We start from the raw sequence: 21,893 nt of genomic DNA, 5'->3' as shown, positions 1-21,893 counted from the left end.
GACTTTTAAGATGCCATAGTCAGAAAGTGAAGGTGGCAATTCCTAAGAGGAAGAAAAAACATTCTGCTTGATACAGTCCTCTTCCCCCGCACCCCAAACAAGGTTTCTCTATTTAATAGCTCTAGCTGTCCTGAAACTCACTTTACAAAGCAGACTGGCCTCGAACTCACGGAGATCTGCCTGCCTCTGCCTCCCAGTACTGGGATTAAAGGTATGCACCACGCTGCCTGGCCCAACAGTCCTCATTTCTATTATTACTTAAAGCACTTCCATTTCTTGAAGGCATTTCTGGCTTTTTTCTTGTTTTTTTGATTCATTGATCAAGTCTCTCCGTGATGCTTAGGCTACCCTGCAATTCAGTATGTACCCCAGGCAGACCTGGAACTTACAATCTTACCATCTCTGACTCAGGAGTGCAGAATTGCAGTGTTCAACTATGTCTGCCTCTGGCTTTGCTCTGGTCTATTTACTCTATACATAACAGCAAAGCAGCAATGCCAAGCACTCTCCTCTTTCCATGTATGAAGCCCTACAATATAGGATGACCGGCATAGCAGAGCCCTCTCAAGTAAACCATGGCATATTCTGTTCTTGGTGGATGACTTTGCCACCTGCCTCCTCAACAGTTTACATTTTTTTTCTTTCCTAACTTTATTCTCATCTATGCAATTAAAAGGGATTTTAATAGGCTGGGTGGTGATGGTGCATCCCTTCAATCCCAGAAGCACTCCAACGGCAGAGGCAGGAGGATCTCTATGATCCATGACAGCCTGGTCTACAGAGTGAGTTCCAGGACAGTTAGAGCTACACAGAAAAGCCTTGTGTTGTAAGCCAAAAGAGGACTTTAATACCTAAGAACCAGGACTTCTCAGCATTTCTTCTGAGTTCCAGGATAGCCTGGTCTACATAGTGAGCTCCAGGGCATCCAGGGGTACATAGAAAGACTATCTCAAAACAAAGAACAACAAACAAAAAAGCAGTCCTAAACAAAAAAAAAAAAACAGTTAAATGCTACAGAATAAATGAGACCAGCATGAGCTACATATGACCTTGTCTTTTATTTATTTTTATTATATGTGCATTGATGTTTTGCCTGCATGCATGTCTGTATAAAGATGTCAGATCCCCTGGAATTTGAGTAACAGACAGTTACTCAACTTACAACAGTAAGCTGCCATGTGGGTGCTGGGAATTGGACCCAGGTTCTCTGGAAGAACAGCCAGTGATCTTAACTGCTGAGCCATCTCTCCAGCCCCTAAGACCTTGTCTTAAAGAGACAGTAAAGATGGTTCAGCAGTTAAGATCACTGGCTGCTTTGCCAGAGGACGAGTGTTCTATTTCCAAAAGTCACATGGTGGCTCACAATCAGCTATAACTCCAATTCTTCTTGCCTATGTGGTCATCACACATATACACACAGTACACAAGACATAATACAAAAATAATATTTAATTAAAAAAATCCAACAGGGTGGTGGCTATAGTGAGTCGAGTGACTATCTAGTATGCACAAAGAGTACAATTGCCAGCACCATCTACACTAGGGATGACAACACATACCTGTAACCCCAGAGCTTGGTGATGGAGGCAAGAGGATCAGAAACTCAGTCACCCTGCGCTATATAGTTTGAGGCTATACAGTTTGAGGCCAGTCTGGGATTTGTTAGACTCTGCCTCAAACAAACAAACAACACAAATAAAGACACACAGGAGCTTTAAATACACACTGCTAATTGAAAAATGAATCACAAGAAGGATAAATAAGTCATCCCAATTGGGCCATGATGACATATTGGAGGCAAAAATAGGCAGATATGTGTGTTCCATGGCGATATATGCCCTTAATCCTAGCACTTTGGAGGCAAAGGTGGGTAAATCTCTCAAGTTCCAAGCTAGCCAGGACTCACAACACAGTGAGACACTGTCAATCAATCAATCAATCAATCAATCAATCAATCAATCAATCAAAGCATCAGTAGCAGCAGTGGAAGCAGCTATGACATTCTAGGAAAGGCAAAATTATGGAGATATTAGAAAACTATCAATGGTTGCCAAAGGCTTTGGGGAAAGTGATAAATAAATGGGAAACAAATTTTTAGAATAAATATTTTGTAGTGATGGAGAGAGCGCAGTGGTTAGAATGCAATCTGTACTTTTAGAAGACTTAAGTTTGTTTCCTAGCAACCAACACCTTAACAATCCAGCTCTAGGGAGAACTGATGCCCTCTTCTGGTCTCTGCAGAAACATGCACAGATGTGGTGTATATACACACAAACATTCTGTATTGATACCATAATGATGGATACATGTATCCATACCTTTACCAAAACCCATTAAAGGTCTAAGAATGAGCCCTACTATAAAACCATGAGCGTTAGACAATGTGAACTTCCATTTTGGACACAGGGTTTCAAACATATACTGCAAACTGAACTTAAAACTCCAGATCATTCTTGACTCTACCTCCCAAATGCTGAGATTACAGGCATGTACCAGCACACCCAGCTTTATATAGAAATTGTCTGTAATTCCTCCTCAGTTTTGCTGGACCTCTAAAACTACCCAGGGAAAAAATATACGTAAAACAAAAATTAACTAAGATATTCTACTGAAAACTTGTATTATCATTTATTTATTTATTTGTTTGTTTTCAAGACAGGGTTTCTCTATGAAACAGGAAACAGTCCTGGCTGTCCTGGAACTCACTCTTTAGACCAGGCTGGCCTTGAACTCAGAGATCCCCCGGCCTCTGTCTCCTGGGATCTCAGAGGCGTGTACCATCACTGCCTGGCGAAAACTTGTATTCTTTTGACATAAATATTATCCAGGATGCTAGCTTTGGATAAATCCATAGTTATATTCTATAGACACAATGGTTCATAATTTTTTCTTTTGAATCAGGGTCTTGACATATAGCTTAATCTGGCTTTGAATTCAAGATCATCCTATCTCAGCTTCTGAATGTTGAGAAAGCAATCAGTAGGGCAGTTAAAATTTTTTTTTGTTTTGTTTTTGGAACTCACTCTGTAGACCAGGCTGGCATGGAATTCACAGAGATCTGCCTACCTCTGCCTCTGGAGAGCTAGGATTAAAGATGTGTGCCACCACCACCTGGCTTGCTTTTTTAAAAAAATTAAAACCACTCAGAGCCTTGAAGGCAGGGAAGGATTGACTAGGTCAACAGGATCTGATGTTACAGACAGGGAACTCACAGAAATCAGCCTGCCTCTGCCTCCCAATTGCTAGGATTAAAGAAATGGACTACCATGCCTGCCTATCTGAAAAACAAAACTTAGGGGGTGGAAGAGATGGTTTGATGGTTTAGAGCAGAAGACCTGGAATCAATGTCCAGCACCCACATGGTTGACAACCATTTGTATGTAATTTCAGTTGCTAGGCCAGCAGAAGGCACTGGATTCCTTGGAACTTGAGTTACAGATGGTTGTAAGCTACCATGTGGGTGCCAGGACTTAGAACCTCGGTCGTTTGCAAGAAACAAGTACTCTTAACCACTAAGCCATCTCTCTAGCCCCTGAAAAATACATTTTAATAATCAGTAATGATAATTCCATGTTTGCTTTATTCACTTAGCTTTTTTTCTCAGATAATGGTGTCACAATTCTGCCCACACTGGCCTTAAACTTTTTGCTTTTTGATACAAGCAATCTTCCTGTTTAGCCTTCCTACAAGTACATTCTATTACTCCTGGCTATAATTCTTTTTGTTTCTCAAGATAGGGTCTCTCTGTGCAACTGCTGTGGCTGTCCTAGAACTCCCTTTGTAGACCAGGCTGGCCTCGAACTCATGGAGATCTGCCTGCCTGCCTCTGCCTCCCAAGAGCTGGGATTAAAGGCTTGTTCCACCACCATCCAGTTATAATTCTTTCCTTAAGATTTATTTGTTATGTATACAGTGTTCCGCCTGCATGCCAGAAGAGGGCACCAGATCTCATTACAGGTGGTTGTGAGACACCATGTGTTGCTGGGAATTGAACTCAGGACCTTCAGAAGAGCAGCCAGAGCTCTTAACCTCTGAGCAATCTCTCCAGCCCCCCGGTTATGATTCTTATTTTGATTAATAAATTTGGACAAGAAGAAAAGTTGTTAGTAATCACACCAGTTCTGGACGCCCCCAGTGTTACACACTGGGGTCAGCAGAACTCTCTGTTGAACAGTGTTCCTTTCTTATTAGGGAAACCATCAGAGACTCAAACTGCTGCTTGTCCCTTTCCCCCACATTATAATTGCAGCCAGCCAAAGTCGCTACCTATGTTTTTGTTTTGATTGGGTTTTCTTGTAGTTGCTTTTGTTTTTGAGATGCTACCTATGTTTTTGTTTTGATTGGGTTTTCTTGTAGTTGCTTTTGTTTTTGAGATAAGATCTTTCTATGTAGCCTTGGCTGGCCTGGAACGCAGACAGATCCACCTGTCTCTGCTTCCTGAGTGCTGGTGTTCACCACACCAACTTAGCTACCTATCTTCTTAAAGTCCAAGTGGAGGATGGGAGACAGGGTTCAGTGGTTAAGAGCATGGACTGCTCTTCTGGAGGACCCAGGTTCAATTCCCAGAACCCACATGACAGCTCACAATTCTCTGGTCACAACACTCTCACACAACAGATACACATGCAGGCAAAACACCCACATACATTAAAAAGAAAGAGAGAGAGAGAGAGACAGACAGACAGACAGACAGAAGGAGGAGAAGGAGGAGGAGGAGGAGAAAAGGAAGAAACTCAAGTAGAAAAGAAGGAAATTCAAAGACAAGGGAAACTCTTACCAAGCGGAGTGACCCGGGGCTGGACATCCTTCAGAACTTCATGCAACCACTCCGTGAAACGAACATAGTAAAGATCAGAAAATATGTCATCTACTCTTCCATTTTCAAAAAGATACTAAAAGAAAAGTAATTGACAAATGTTACCAGTAGTCTCTTAAATAAAATCTTTGGAAAAACATTTTTTCACTACTACCAACCACTTCCTTACCCTAATCATTCTCTCCAATAAAAAAAGGTATTAGATCAGAATTATCCAGCTGGTGTTATTTCCACAGCATACCTCGAATCACATGAATACATCTTTATGTTTCTGAGAGCTGAATTAATGAGGGATCTTTTGTGAATACTATCCATATAAACAAGGCACTGTAGCAAAAAATCTTGGAGGTGGGAACTGGAGACATGGTTCAGCAGTTAAAAGCACTTACTGCTCTTACAGAGGACCCAGATTCAGTTCCCAGCATCCACACAGCCCCTACTGCTTACACACAGTGCCCATACATACACAGAGGTACTCACACATACACACGAAATAAAATGACTCTTAAAAATCACGAATAGAATCGGGAACTGGAGGTGGCTCAGCTGTTAAGAGGACTGAATGTTCTTCAGGGAACCTGGATTGAATTCCCAGCATCCTCATGGCAACTAATAACTGTCTGTAACTCCAAGATCTAACACCCTCACACAAACATACATGTAGGCAAAACACCAATGCACATAAAATAAATCCAAAAAGAAAAAAAAAATCACGAATAGAAGCTGGACATGGTAGTGCATTCCTTTAACTGCAGCACTCAGGATGCAGAGGCAGGTGGATCTCTGTCAGTTTAAGCCTAGCCTGGTCTACAAAGTGAGTTCCAGGACAGGTAGGGCTGTTACAGAGAAACCACATCCCCAAAAATAAATAAATAAATAAATAATTTTAAAGAAGGGACAGAGGTGGGTAGTGGGTAGGCGTGATACCAACACATGCAAATCTTTTTCTCTATTTTTTTAAAATTTGGCTTATTTTTTTTGAGTTAGAGACTGATTCTGTCACCTTGGCTGGCCTACAATTTACAAAGTAGAACATACTGGCCTTGAACTCAGAGATCTATCAGCCTCTGCTCCCCACAACCTTGCTGGGAATTAAAAGCAGATACTACCATGCCCATCTTTAATTTCGTTTAGATTTATGTGTATAAGTGCTTAATCTATACATATTTATGTGTACCACATATATGCCTGGTGCCCTCAGGGGTCAGAAGGAAGCATTGGATCTTCTAGAACTGAAGATAGGGATGGCTGTGAATCACCACGTAGGTGTTGGGAACTGAACACTGGTCCTCTGTAAGAGCAGTAAGTACTCTTAGCTACTGAACCATCTCTCCAACACATGTAAGTCTTTTAATTTCCTTTTCTATAAATGGATATTACTACACTAGACTACCTGATATGACTAGAAGCAGCATATGAGGTAACTCAGGTAGTTACAGGTTAGGACCAGAAGGAAAGGAATAAACTAGAAGGCTAACTGTTCTCAGAGCCAGTCAATACAGTGAGCTCCAACAGAAAAACAAGCCTTCTGCCATCATACTGTGGAATCCTACTCTGGAGTCTTGAATGGGAAGAAATCTACCTCTGCTCCCCCAAACTGCCAATCTGTAAGTCTCTGCTATTCTGAAAAACCAGAGGTTTGTATACCATTTTAGCCATACTCCTTCAAACAATTGTTTTGTATTAATGTAAGGTACAATAAAAGCTATATTCGAGCACCAGATTGAGTAACTTTATAAAATAAACTACGCACTTACTTTAAGAAAATATAATAAATAAATGATTTTCACTTAAGAAAAAAAAGTTAATCACTAAATACTTTCCACCATCAATTCTGGGGATGAAATTCAGGTCACTAGGCCTGGACAGCAAGTACTTCCAAGGACTGAGCCCCTTTACTAGCCCTCATGGTTATCTAGGTGGCAGAATTATACATACTTATTTGCATATATTCTTTTCTAAAGTGAACACACAGGCATTAAAAAAAAAAAAAAAAAAGGCAGGATCTATATAGCCTTGGCCAGCAGGAACTCACAAAGACCCCGACTGCTGGGGTGACAGGTGTGTTGTATTGTCCTGTTATCCCTTCTTGTCATTTTCCTAAATTAATGTGAAAGCATCCAATAGGAACACAGTTCAAACAAGTTCCTGTCAAGATCGCTTCCTACCTTTTGTATACACAAGAAAATGTAGTAGAGCACGTCTGGGTCATAGGGTTCACCTTCTCCATTTCGAGCTTCCCGTGTCATTAAACAGAGGCCATAATTCAATTCGGCCACAGCAGAGGAGATCAGATCTTCTTGGAATCGTAGCAACTGGCGCCCTGTGACATAAGTCCTAAGGGTGAATGGGAGTCCTGGCAATAGTGATGTCTTAATTGGTTGTTCACACTGCTAAAAGGAGGGCTCAGAGACAATACTGCCCAACAGAGCCTGGGCGAGGAGTGGCCATTTGCATCTGTAATCAGAACTGTTCTATTAATTCAGTAACATATGCTGTTACACTATTACACCAATAGGTTTCCTTTCACTAAGGGCCAAGAAATGAAAACAGAAACCCAGAAACCACACTCTAATATGAGCAAGTAAATCAAGACAGGCTCTAAACACAACTCACTGGCACTTGCCAGTTCTTCCCAAAATCCCTTCTTCCTTGGTCTTTTGTTGACTCTAGAAACCCACATATCTAAAAATCTGGTCTTGGGCAAATCCCACAAATCCTGCTCATTTCACAGGGTGAAGACTACATCCTCTTCATCATAACACAAAAAATACTTCCAAGCATATTCTCTAGTCCTCAGAGCCAGAGATGCTATATGCCTGCCATTCTGTTTTTCTTCTACTTAAACTTTAGACACATCCCAGCCTCCCCTGCCTCCCAAATACTCACTCCCAATGGGGGCCAGTCTGTTTTGAGCATCTTTCTCTAATTCAGCATTCTTGGTCTGAGCCCAGTTTTTCCATACTTCAAGCCCTTCTTCTGGCTTCAAAGAATTTGGAAGTAAAAGTTCTGGTGAAGGCTGTGGTTGTGACTGTGGCTCAACTTCAGCAACCTGTACAGTTTGCGCCTAGGAGACAGAAACCATCAGAATATGTTAACATTGTTTTTCATTAGGTCCTTTAATACAAATGTCAGAAAAATGAAATTTTTTTTAGATTTATTTATTTATTATGTATACAGTGTTCTGTCTGCATGTATGCCTGCAGGCCAGAAGAGGGCACCAGATCTCATTACAGATGGTTGTGAGCCACCATGTGGTTGCTGGGAATTGAACTTAGGACCTCTGGAAGAGCAGTTGGTGTTCTTAACCTCTGAGCCATCTCTCCAGCCCCAGAAAAATGAATTTTTGTTCTTTTTTTTTTCATTTTTCGAGACAGGGTTTCTCCGTGTAAGCTTTAGTGCCTGTCCTGGATCTCACTCTGTAGCCCAGGCTGGCCTCAAACTCACAGAGATCCGCCTGGCTCTGCCTCTCGAGTGCTGGGATTAAAGGCGTGTGCCACTGACGCCTGGCCAGAAAATGAATCTTAACTGCTCGTTCAATTGGGAAAAATAAAAGCCAACTCCTTTTGCTGTCCTATTTTTCACACTTTGGAGAGTTTAATCTTACTGCACAAACAGCAATGGCAGCAATATAACTGGACCAATACAATGTTTCTCAGCTCTGACTCCACCAGTTCTCATTTAAAATTTTTGTTATATTTTTAAATTGTGTGCATGTGTATGTCTATGTGTGCCCTCGGTGTGCCTGTGAAGGACAGAAAACAACTGTGGGAGTCAGTTCTTTCTCCATGTGGTTCAAAGGGACTGAATTCAGGATGACAGGCTTGGAGAAAGCGCTATTACCCACTAAGCCATTTTGCTAGCTCTTGATTCTCATTGAAAAACACTAATATAAACCAAGCATGGCAATACATGATGTACTGCCAGTACTTTGGAGGCAGAGGCAGGGTTGCAGGGTCACCTCAAGTTTGAAATCAGCCCAGGCTTTATGGCAAATTCAAGGCCAGCTAAGGCTATAAGGAGGACTTGGTTTCCAAAAACCAAACCAAACCAAAAAAAGAAAAGTGGGTAGTGATGGTGTACACCTTTAATTTCAACACTTGAGGCAAAGGCAGGCAGATCTGATTTCAAGGCCAGCTTGGTCTACAAAGCAAGTTCTAGGACAGCCAAGGAGAAACCTAGAGAAACATTCACAGAGAAACTTCTCCCAAAAAAGACAAGAAAAAGAAACATACATGTCAAAGAAAACAAAAAAACCTACAAGGTCAATACCTCAAATTGCCCTAGAATCTCTCCAAAGTGTAGAGTCCAAGTTTCAGTTTTTTAAAAACTCCCTAAGGGGCTGGAGAGATGGCTCAGTGGTTAAGAGCACTGGCTGCTCTTCTAGCTACCTCTTCTAGAGGTCCTGAGTTCAATTCCCAGCAACCACATGGTGGCTCACAAATATCTGTAATGAGATCTGGTGCCCTCTTCTGGCATGCTGGCATACATGCAGGCAGAACACCATATACAAAATAAATAAATCTTTAAAAACTCCGTTAAGTAAAAAGATTTTCAAACACTGCTTCAAAAATTCACTTAGGCATTCACTTCAAAAATTCACTGTGCAAATCAAACACTTAGGCATTTTATTAAAATGTCTACAAAGTGACTGAAAACATCTAGGTTGGGACCTAAGAAGGCCACATATCTAACAAACTCCCAAGTAGAAACAAAGTTGCTAAACTGTAGATTACATATCCAATTCCAAAAGTGCAGAGTTGGGATTCTGAGAATTTAGTTGCAAACCTGCTGGTATAAATCTGTAATTCCAGCAGTTGGAAGACAGGAAAAGAAAGGGGAGGGGAAGATAAAGATAGCTACATTGTGACTTTAAGGCTAAGTGGGTTAAATAAGACTGTTATCAACCAAAAACAAAACAAAAAAACCTCAGTTCTACCTTAAAAATCACCTAAACTGGTAGAAAAACACCCATATCTGGGCCCTATTTCCAGACTATAATTTGAGTGGTCTTCAATGATGAAGGACTGGAATCAGCACTGGTGCTTGGTTTACCACTTATGAAACCCTAGAGTCAGTCTTCAGCACTTCAGGAGACAGGGTATATACAAGTATAATCCCGCCTGTAATCCTACAAGTGTAAAGATACAAGTTCCAGAAACCCCCTCCCTGATGAGATGGGCATGATCCATGCATACGATTCCCAGCATTCTAAGTTTCAGGCCGGCTTCAAACTCTTGATCTTCCTGCTTCAGCTTCCTAAGTATGCTGGAATAACAGGCATGTGACACCATGCCAGCTTCAAGTTCTACTTTGCATGATTTTTCTCAAATTACAGTCTCTCCCCCAAGAATATAATCCATTTTCTTTTCTTTCCTCTTCTTCTTTTTTTTTTCCCTGTGAGACAGGGTTTCTCTATGTAACTCTGGCTGTCCTGGAACTCACTATGTAGACCAGGCTGGCCTCAAACTCAGATTCGCCTGCCTCTCCTCTCCAACCCGTCAGTGCTGGGACTAAAGGGATTTGCCACCACTAAAGATAGGAGGCACTATTTTAAAATAATGGGTACATCAATGGTTTTGCAGCTAAGTTGTATACGACAAGTGACATCTGTGTTAGTTACAATTCCCAAAAGGTTAAACAACAGATCCCTAATATAGGTTCTTAGCTGTTACAACATATCTAAGTCTGAACAATGCTTCCTAAGCAACCCTATCAGACCCTTACACCCAAATACCCCTAAAATCTGAAGAATATCAAGCAATTTCTTTTGTTAAATGATTTGTTTTTATTTTATGTTTTGCCTGCATCCATGTCTGTGTGAGGATGCCAGGTTCCCTGGAACTGGAGTTACAAACAGTTGTGAGTGCTGGGAATTGAACCTCAAGTCCCCTGGAAGAGCAGTCAGTGCTCTTTACTGTTGAAACTATCTATCCAGCCCCAAATATCAAGTAATTTCAATTGAAGGCAAAATTGTTTCTACATGCTTGAAAAATTTGCTCACACACACAACTTCAACAATATACTTTTTCCTGAGACATGGTTTATGTATCCCTGGTTGTCCTAGAACTCATTCTGTAGACCAGAGGCTAGCCTTGAATTCACAGAGATCTATCTGCCTGTCTCTGCCTCTTGAGTGCTGGGATTAAAGGCGTGCGCCACCGCCAGGCAATGAAATACTTGTAACAGCGAGATAAAACCTAAGTGTTCATGGCATTGTGTTGAGACTCAAAAAAATGTTCCATGTTTGGGTAGGATTCTACCCTAAAGGAAATCTGCATAAATGCCATGATAGAGTACTTGTCTACATTCACAAACCCCTGGGACCAGTCTTTAGCACTACTACTCACCCAAACAAACAAACAAAAAAGTTAAGAGCTGTTTAGTATCATGGGAAAACTTAAAATGAGGGGGGAACTGGTTAGTTTAGAAAATTAGACTACACTCATCCAAGTGGACTACATAGGAAATACATATTTACTAAAACTAGAACATTTGATGTTTTACTCACATAGGTCTATAGTTACATATATGAAATAAAGTTATGAATACAAATATATATGGATAAATATAAAAAATATATATGAAATAGACACAAAAAGGGTTAAGTGTACAAGACAGTCATGGAAATAAACTTGTTTTCTCTCTATTCAAACTATAATAGAGCTAAGTATGTAGCACAGTGGTATGCACATGCTTGACACAAAAAATGAAAAAAAGTAGTAAGTAGTGATCAAAGTTGACTAACTGATAAACTAGTATGTTCTGTATTTTCTCTCTGAGTATTTTTCAAAAGTTTTTTTTTTTTTTTTTTGGTCTTTTAAGACAGAGTTTCTCTGTGTAGACCAGGCTGTCCTTGAGCTCACAGAAATCTGCCTGCCTTTGCCTCCTGAGTGAGTTACGGGACTAAATTTGTGTATGACCATACCTGGCTCAAAAGATTTCTTGTGTGCTCACATGAGTACATACACCTGACACCTGTGTGCATACCTCAGCAGGGCAGGGAAGACAAGAGGGTTCTACTCTATCATCACTCCTAAGTTTCCTGCCTTGAGACAGGTTGTCTCATTGAACTTCAAGTTCATCAGTTTGGACTAGGTTGGTCAGCCAATGAGTTCCTAGAACTCACTTGTCTCCCAGTATTGAAGTTACAGACATTTTGAGATGCCTAGAATTGTATGTGGGTGCTGAGCAATTTCCCCAACCCATCTTTTCTTTTTAATTTAAGTTCTACTTTATGCATATGGGTGCTTTGTCTACATGCATGTCTGCTCACACACTACATGTGTGCCTAGCATCCTTATGAGGCCTGAGGGAGGCCAGATATGGTGGTGCACACCTTTAATTCTGACACTCAGAAGGCAGTGGCAGGAAGACCTCTGTGGGTGGAGGTCAGCCTGGTCTATATACCGAGTTCCAGGACAGCCAGACTATCTAGAGACCCTGTCTCAAAAACAAACAAACAGGCTGGGCGGTGGTGGCGCACGCCTTTAATCCCAGCACTCGGGAGGCAGAGCCAGGTGGATCTCTGTGAGTTCAAGGCCAGCCTGGGCTACCAAGTGAGTTTCAGGAGAGGCGCAAAGCTACACAGAGAAACCCTGTCTCGAAAAACCAAAAAAAAAAAAAAAAAAAACAAACAAACAAAAAACAGAAAGAAGGCTGAGTGGTGGTAGCTCACACCTTTAGTCCCGGCACTTGGGAGGCAGAGGCAGGCGGATCTCTGTTGAGTTCAAGGACAGCCTGGTCTACAGATTGAGTTCCAAGACAGGCTCCAAAGCTACAGAAAAATCCTGCCTTAAAAAAAAATAAAAATAGCTGGGTGGTGGTGGCACATGCCTTTAATTCCAGTACTTGGGAGGCAGAGGCAGGCAGATCTCTGTGAGTTCGAGGACAGCCTGGACTACAAAGTGAGTTCCAGGAAAGGCACAAAGCTACACAGTGAAACCCTGTCTCGGAAAAAGAAAAAAAAAGAAAAAGAAAAAGAAAATAAGGGTGGGGGGGGGGCAGAAGGGGGCAACAGATGCCATGGAAGTCAAATTATAGACAGCTGTGAACTACCATGTGGGCACTGAGAATAAACGCAGATCCTTTAGAAGGGGAGCCAGAGCTCTTAACTACTGAGCCATTTCTCTAGACCTTTTTAATTAAAAAAAAATTATTTGGGGTTGGAAAGATGGCTCATCGGTTAAGAGCACTGGCTACTCTTCCAGAGGTCCTGAGTTCAATTTCCAACCACATGTTGGCTCACAACCTTTCGTAATGAGATCTGGTGCCCTCTTCTGGCCTGCAGGCAGACATACAGGTAGAACACTATATACATAATAATTTTTTTAAAAAAAGATTTATTTATTTACTATGTATAAAGTCTTCTGCCTGCAGGCCAGAAGAGGGCACCAGATCTCATTACAGATGGTTGTGAGCCACCATGTGGTTGCTGGGAATTGAACTCAGGACCTCTGGAAGAACAGTCAGTGCTCTTAACCCCTGAGCCATCTCTCCAGCTCCCCTTTCTGTGTTTTCTAACATTTCTGTAATGGAAGAATGGTTCACAAATATTCCTTTTATCCCTAATTAAAAACTGTGGAGTCAGGCAGTGGTGGCACATGCCTTAATCCCAGCACTTGAGAGGCAGAGACAGGTGGATCTCTAGTGAGTTCAAGGCCAGCCTGGTCTACAAAGTGAGTTCCAGGACAGCCAGAGTTCCACAGAGAAACTTTGTCTCAAAAAAACGACAAGAAAAAGGAAAAAAAAAAAAACAAAAAAAAACAAAACCCAAAAAACTGTGGAAGGGGGCTTGAAAGATGACTCAGCAGTTAACAATTAACAACCATCTGTAACTCCAGTTTCAGGAGATCATACAACCTCTTCTGGCTTCCACAGGTAATACACATACATGGTGCAGAGACATACATACTGGCAAAACACCCATATACATAAAATAAAATAATCAATCATCTGTGCCAAAGTGGACCACACCTTTAATCCCAGCACTTAGGAGGCAGAGGCAGGTAGATCAAGTTCGAGGTCAGACTGGTCTAAGAGCAAGTTCTAGGACAGCCAGGGCTAAATAGAGAAACTGTGCCTCAAAAAGACAAAAAAAAAAAAAAGGTAAAAATTTAGACATGACTTAAGAACAACAAAAACTCACAACTGAAGCCAGATGCAGTGGTATACACATCTGGTCTCAACTACTTGAGAGGCTGAGAACCAGTTAAACGCAGATCAAACCAGCCTATGCAATCAATATTCCTACTCCAAAAGAAACCTGGATAAAACTAGTTTCTACAGACAATGTCTGGAAAGTACTAAGAGTAAAATGGATGTAGAAACAGATGGAAGTGAAAATGAGGTCAAAGGAGGAAGGTTTCACTATAAAAACAGGAAATATGAAGGCTTTCAGAAAAAGCATGGTTCTCCCTAATCCACTGTAACTGGGGAGCTCACATTTTCTCACCAGCTCTTCTTTAGGTTCAAATTACAGCACCATTGTCTTCCCCATGAGCTATTACATGGGATAAACATGGAAGAAATGGGGGCTGGAGAGATGGCTCAGAGGCTAAGCACACTGCCTGCTCTTCCAGAGGTCCTGAGTTCAATTCCCAGCAACCACATGGTGGCTCACAACCATCTGTAATGGGATCTGGTGCCCTCTTCTGGACTGCAGGGATACATGCAAACAGAACATTGTATACATAATAAATAAATCTTTAAAAAAAAAAAAAAAAAAACATGGAAGAAATGGTCTTGTTTTGTTTTAGATGGTCTTGCTATGTGGCCTAGGCTGACCCTGAACTTGTGATCGTACTGCCTCAGTTTCTGGAGTTCTGGTATTAAACAGGTATGTACAACAGGCCAGTTGCTAATTTTTTTATTTTTGCCATTTTTTTACCTCCTTTATTTTCTGAGACAAGTTATCATTATGGAGTCCTGGATGGCCTAAAACTTGCTATATAGAACAAGCTGCCCTTGAACTCAGAGATCCACCTGCCTCTACCTCCTACGTGTCAGCATTACAGATGTGTACCCCTACATCCAGAACCTTTCAAGAGATCTACTAAGAGGTGTTGTGTTTTAGGTCTTTTAACTTATTTATACTATATTCAAAGATAAATAAAGGGAAATTCTATCTCACAAGCTTGTCCACCATAAATTTACTACCTGTGTGCTAAATTAACAGTTCAACGACAGGTGTTAATATAAGTAACCCAGAGACATATATAACACTTTGGGGTCTTCCATTCATCATAGCATTAACTTAACTCATCATAAAAAGATAATTACAAAGAAATATTATAGGCATCCCATCCCAAATACTCTCTAAAAACTACAAAAGAATTACTGGTCATTTTGTTGAATTCCAAGAATGATAAACTTCTTGTCTGTTTATACAGCCTCATCTACTGCTTTTCTTCCTTCCCCCATATACTATCACTGTCAAGACAAAGAAGATGGAATTAAATAATCCACACACTATAGGTGAGTTCTATGTTACACTGGAAACCAAGGAAACAAAATGCCCTACAGATTAAGTCTCACTTACTGAACAAGTAACCTGGAGCTGCTGCTGCTGTTGGGGTGGTGGTGGTGTCTGTTCTTGTGCAGTTTGCTGTTGTGGCTGCTGCTGTGGGTCCCATATATGTACAGTCTGAGCTGTGTTCTGGTACGTGCCTGCAACGGCCTGCACAGCCACTGGAATATGGATGTTGCCATTCATGAACTGTGCTGGAAAGAGAGAGTTTGCAAGGGTCTGCACTACCTCTTCATGGGAGTTTTTCACTACAGATGTGGCGCCCACCATCTTCTCCTTGTCATCCTCCAGCTTTACAGCTGCTAGGGCTGTGGGTGAGCCACTGACGTGAACTGCGTTGTAGGCTTCCTGGGGAATGGCAATGTGGGTAATGCTCTGCTGCTGAGGGTCCCCCCGGGGCTGGGCAGAATAAACAGGGATGGTCCAAGTTTCTCCTGTAGGGCTAGTTATGGTCCCAGTGGCACTGTAGAGGTGGGCACTGTCTACTGTCAGTAAGTCTGGCCTCAAAGACACGTAACTCTGTTGCTGGCCCTGTGGAATAGCCAGCACGGTGGCCACTGGCTGCCCTGAGATGGCGTAGGACACGGTGATGGGCATGTCCACTTTGCGTTTCTTCACTGGCTGAAGGACATTGGCTGAGCCAACCCGCCGTTCCCCTTCCCGGGGTGAGCCCTGCTGGGATGGTGGTGGGGAAAGGGCACCCACGGTCTGGATTTGAATCTGCTGACCCCCAGCAAGAGACTGGCCAGCCACCAGTTGAGCCTGGATTTGTTGATGTGGGATATGCTCCTCTGGGATTTCTGCAGCCTGGATCTGCTGGGCCGCCTGCACGTGCTGCACCTGGATCTGGGCTGCTTGCAGCTGCGAGGGGCTGGGGCTCTGTAGAGATGGGGTCTGGATGGAGGGGGCTGCTGACTGCGGTGGTTGGCCCTGGATCTGCACCTGGACCTGGATGGGTTGCTCAGCAGGCTGGTGAACGGTGAACTGAGGGGAGAGCTGCTGAGCCGAGACCTGCTGTGGAGACTGCTGTACCTGCACCTGTACCTGCAGGAACAAGATTCACCAGTAAGTAAAGCAAGCAACATCCAGCTCCCAGGACCCTCTGTAATGTGACAAGGGGGACTGCATCAGTCATGGCTTCTGCAGTCACAATGCCCCAAAAAACATATGAAAATTTCCTCAGCATCACACTGAATTTACAGTGAGATATATCCATCCCAGGAAATAAGACAAAAATGATCAACAGGGATCTAAGAACAAAACATTAGAATTTTGTTCACTTTTAATTTTTTTCTTTGAAAATGTGCCCCTTTGGTTTTTTGCACATTAGTAGGGTGGTATAAGCATATACTTAAGTATATGTTTAAATTTTTTATTAGAGTTGGAGTGTTGGCTCAGTGGTTAAAAGTACCGACTGCTCTTTCAAGATCTGAGTTCGAATCCTAGTACCTAGATGGTGGCTCACAACCCTTTTTAACTTTAATTCCAAGAGATCTGACGCCCTCTTCTGTACTCCAAGAGCACCACACAGATATACATGTAGGCAAAACACCTATACACATAAAATTAAAGTGTCAAATCATATTGATTAAAATTTTTTGTATGGCATGAGGAGAAAAAAAGAAAATCTAGCAGCATCCAATTATCTGGATCAAATCTAACTCCAGATCTCAGTGAGTTAGGAGGCCAGCCTGACCTACACATGTGCACATATACACACAAACTAATTAATCATGAAAACAGATTCTGCTAAGTGTCATCGTGCACATTTGTAATCTCAGCACTTGGGAAGCTGATACAAAAGGACAGTGAGTTTGAGACCTAACCCCAACCAACAATAACAAAAACATACTACAACTGAGTTAAACATTATGTTATTTTATAACTATAAAACTGCTGTATAAACCGAATTTTATTTTGGGGATGTAGCACAGTTGGTAGACTGCTTGCCTACCATGCACTAAACCCTAGGTTTAATCCCTGTTGCAAGGTATAAACTGGGTAGTGCACACCAGCACTCCCAGCACTTTGTGGAGTAAGAAGGATCAGGAGTCATGACTATATACTGAGTTTTAGGCTAACTTGTGAAACATGAGACCCTGTCTCAAAAACAAAACAATAACCACCACCACAAAGGCTAGAGATATTGCTCAGCTTGTCAGTTGGTAGAGTTCTTGCTTAAAATTTGAGATGAACTGAGTACAGGGGTCTGAGATCCTAGCACTTGGAAGCAGAAGTTTATCCTTGGCTACACACAGAGATTGAAATCTACCTGAGGTACATGAAACCCTGTCTCAAAAAAGAAAACAACTAAACTAGTTAGTGACTGAAATACATTTGCTTTGGTAGTCTTTTATGAAAGGGGAGGAATAACTTAAAGGTCAGCTACACTGGGTGTGATAGTTCACACCTAAAATCTTTGCACTTTGCAGACAGAGGCAGAGGATATATAGTGAAATCTTATCTCAGTAAACAGCACCACCAAAACGTAGAATCTAGCATGTATAAAATAACTGTTACATTATTATTACTCAGCCAAAGTCTGAGTCTGATGAAATTCAGAAATATAACTAAATGAAATTATGTTTTCAAGCATTTATATATACAATTTTATTTTATGGTTTTTGTTTTTGTTTTTTGAGACAGGGTCTCTCTGTGTAGCTTTGGAGCCTTTCCTGGAACTCACTCTGTAGCCCAGGTTGGCCTTGAACTCAGAGATCTGCCTGGCCCCACTTCCAGAGTGCTGGGATTAGAGGCGTGCACCACCATCCCTGGACACAATCTTATTTTTTTTTTTTTTTTGGTTTTTCTTGACAGGGTCTCTCTGTGTAGCTTTGCGCCTTTCCTGGGACTCACTTGGTAGTCCAGGCTGGCCTCGAACTCACAGAGATCCGCCTGGCTCTCTGCCTCCCGAGTGCTGGGATTAAAGGTGTGCGCCACTACCGCCCGGCCAATCTTAATTTTTTTTTTTAAGATTTATTTATTATGTATACAGCATGTGTGCCTGCAAGCCAGAAGAGGGCACCAGATCTCGTTACAGATGGTTGTGAGCCACCATGTGGTTGCTGGGAATTGAACTCAGGACCTCTGGAAGAGCAGTCAGTGCTCTTAACCTCTGAGCCATCTCCCCAGCCCCCTTTTAATTTTTAAAAAATTTATTATCCACCAGTTGAGAGTCAGAGGAAGGCAAATCTTTGTGAGTTCAAAGCCAGCCTGGTCTACAAAGGGAGTTCCAGGACAGTCAGTACTGTTACACAGAGAAATCTAGTATCAAAAAAACAACAACAAAAATAAATAAAATTATCATCATGAGTATATGATGTGGGGAAGGGAAGATGCATAAATGCACACATCTGAAAGTAGTAGGTCATCAGTCCCTAATCTTGTATTTTGTCACAAATCTGTAATCCTAGCTATTCAGGAACCTGAAGTAAGCAGATCCATCCAGCTTGGCCTACAGAAGAAGTTCAAGGCCTGCTCAAGCAACAGAGTGACAGTTTCTCTCAAATTAAAAAGTAAAAAATGGGGGCTGGAGAGATGGTTCAGTGGTTAAGAGCCCGACTGTTCTTCCGGAGGACCCAAGTTCAATTCCCAACAATTCCCAACAACCACATGGGGGCTCACAACTATTTCTGACTCCAGTTTCAGGGGATCTGACACCCTCACACAGACAAATATGCATCCAAAGTAAAATGAAACTCAACCACAATACAATGCCAAAAAAAAAAAAAAAAAGAAAAGAAAAAAACCCACAGAACTACCTGAAGGAGACTACTGTTTCATCTAAAGACTCTCAAAAAAGAAAACCTATGCCTCCTCAGTCATACATTCACTCCTCCATTTTGAATAAGCTTAATGTCAGCACTCTCTGAGGCTAATAAGGTAGAAAATGCCAACCTAGAAATCTACAGGTGATCAAGATTTGAGATGTACAAATTAAATGAAGATCACCATACCTCAGGTTTTAATTTTAAAGCAAGTTCCAAATGCTACACTTTCCATAATGAGCCAAAACTAGCGTTCCTGTGCTTTCTGTTCATTCTGTCACAGAAAGGAAAGTCTCAGTCACATGAAAGTGTTACATTCAAATTCAGTGCTAGCCTCTACTTTCTGTATTGTTCAAGCTCTTTAAACCAAACAATAAAGTTTTTATAGTTTACAGCAGCTAGAAATAGTGTCAATCCACATTAAATATGAAAGATTCCCCACCTTGGTAAAATAACTTCCAACATGTCTAACATCTGTATAGGTATATTGTAACTAACCAAACTGTGAGAGAAAATAAAACTTTAGTAACAGGTTCCACCTAAATATTTCCTCACCTGAACCTGCTGAGGCTGCTGAACCTGGATCTGCTGTTCTTGCTGAGTTTGTGGTTGAACACTGGTTGTGACTGGACAAGCAAGTTCAAGCAAAGACCCAGCCACTTCAGTACTGTCTGTGTAAATGCAGTTCCCACCCTGTTGGTACACCATGGTGGTGGTGGCGGTCTGCTGGAACTCCTGAAGAGCTTCTGGTCCCTTAGAAGCCAGCGAGTCCAGAAATTCCTTCATCCTGTGTTGCGGGACAGACCTCGCCTTCACTCGGATGTACTCTTCAAATGAGATGGTGTTCTCCAGAGAATTATTCATATTGCAGAATCCTTAGGGTTCCTAAAATTAAAATAGACAATCAACATTTTGCTATTGTTAGCGTACTGTTTTATTTTTTCATTAATTAATTTATTGAGAGAGGAGCATGCACATGCCAAGGCATGCGTGTGGAGGTCAGAAGACCACCCACTTGAATTGGTTCTCTTTTCCCACCATGTGGGTCTCAGGGATCAAACTCAGGTCATCAGGCTTGGCAATAGGTGGCTTTATATGTTGAGCCATCTTACCAAGCCTATTGTAAGAGAATGAGAATGGAATATATGTGTGTATACATACATACAAACACACACACACACACACACACACACACACACACACACACACACACACACACACACACGTATACATATATATTCCAAAGCAAACTTTTATTATACCATCTTCCCCACCCCCAAAATCAAACTTAGGATTTTTTAAAGATAGGATCTCACTATGAACCCTTGGCTGGCCTGTAACTTGCTATGTTAACCAGGCTGGCTTTAAAACCACACAGATATTCACCTGCATATTCAGAGTGCTAAGCCTGGCCTCTGTGAGTTATTTTTGTTTTTAATGTTTAGATTTCTCAGTCTTATTATTAGTAGTATGTGTACAAGATAATGTATGGGCACACGTGCCATGAAAGCATATATAGTCAGAAGACAAGTAAGTATAGTTTGTTCTGCCCTTCTACCTTTACATGGGTTCAGGGGATGAAACTCATAGGCTTACACAGTAAGTGCCTCTGACCTGCTCTGACACCCTGTCCTACAATTCTATGTAGCTCACAGTGGCTTTGAATTTAAGGTAATCCCTCTTTCTTCAGGCTCCTGAGTGCTAGGATTTCAAGCATGAACCAATATAATTTGACTACCTGTAGAAATACAGAGTTTCTCTGTATAGTTTTGGTGCCTGTCCTGGCTCTCACTCTGTAGACCAGGCTGGCTTCGAACTCAGAGATCCACCTGCCTCTGCCACCGAGTGATGGGATTAAAGGTGTGCGTCACCACTGTCCAGCCCTTCAACATTTCTTAAACCAAACTATAACACTAAAACAAAAACCAAACATATTCTTTAAGTACTGGATAGAACAGACTGAAATGACCTTCTCTATCCAGCACCAGGCCAATCACATCCTTTCTATGAAGTCAAGCATTAGACAGTAATGTTGCATGCAAAAATCACTCCCATGCCTGGTGGCACATACCTTTCTTTATTCTCAGCACTTGGGAGCCATATGAAGGCCAGATACCTAAAAGTTTGAGACCAACCTGCTCTACAAAGCAAATTACAGGCCAATCAGGTCTACAGAGTGAGACCCTGACTCAAAATGAATAAACTGTTCTCTTACCACCTCAAAAGACTACCAAACAAGGGGAGGGAGCAAGGAGCAGACTCCTACCTACTGACATGTTTTTGTTTTTTAAGACAGGGTCTCACTATGTAACTTTGGCTGGTCACTTGGCCCCTACTGACATGTTTTATTTCCACTACTATAATCTATAGTACAGAGTTATGTATGTATGCCATCTAGCAAGACCTAAGAGACAGTGGCATATTCTTTATCTCCCATTAGAAACACCAAAAAAACACTGGGCAGTAGGGGCACACGCCTTTAATCCCAGCACCCAGGAGGCAGAGGCAGGATCTCCAAGTTTGAAGCCAGTCTGGTCTATAGAGCGAGTTCCAGGATAACCAGGACTGTTACACAGAGAAAGCCTGTCTTGAAATAAAGAAACAAACACACAAAACAAACACCAAAAATCTGCTGGATTTAGTGGTGCACTCCTTGTTCACCTATACACATGTAATCCCAACACATGGCAGGCTGAGGCAAGAGAATCCCAAGTCAGAGGCCAGTGAAAACTACATGCTACATATACTAAGACACCATTAAGAACAAAGCAAAAGAAAGGAA

At 41.7% G+C, this 21,893-nt stretch overlaps 1 protein-coding gene across 3 annotated transcripts in view; it reads right to left on the bottom strand.

Annotated features, from left to right (window-relative positions):
* Qrich1 (glutamine rich 1) overlaps positions 1 to 21,893 on the bottom strand; it is a 40,947-nt gene that overhangs the window by 5,161 nt on the left and 13,893 nt on the right. For all 3 annotated transcript variants that reach the window (XM_052721141.1, XM_052721152.1, XM_052721162.1), the window contains 5 exons: positions 19,667 to 19,996; positions 15,357 to 16,388; positions 7,706 to 7,883; positions 6,985 to 7,139; positions 4,778 to 4,892 (listed from right to left, as the gene is read on the bottom strand). In XM_052721141.1, the coding sequence (XP_052577101.1) occupies positions 4,778 to 4,892; positions 6,985 to 7,139; positions 7,706 to 7,883; positions 15,357 to 16,388; positions 19,667 to 19,975 (1,789 nt within the window). In that variant the 5' untranslated portion in view covers positions 19,976 to 19,996. The remainder of the gene's footprint in view (positions 1 to 4,777; positions 4,893 to 6,984; positions 7,140 to 7,705; positions 7,884 to 15,356; positions 16,389 to 19,666; positions 19,997 to 21,893) is intronic.

This window comes from Peromyscus californicus, unplaced genomic scaffold (genome assembly GCF_007827085.1).
Source record: "Peromyscus californicus insignis strain IS unplaced genomic scaffold, ASM782708v3 Scaffold_11__1_contigs__length_118956290, whole genome shotgun sequence".
In the NCBI taxonomy this organism is placed as follows: domain Eukaryota; kingdom Metazoa; phylum Chordata; class Mammalia; order Rodentia; family Cricetidae; genus Peromyscus; species Peromyscus californicus.
Note: the sequence above shows the minus strand (reverse complement) of the source record. Positions and strands in the feature narration are given on the sequence as shown.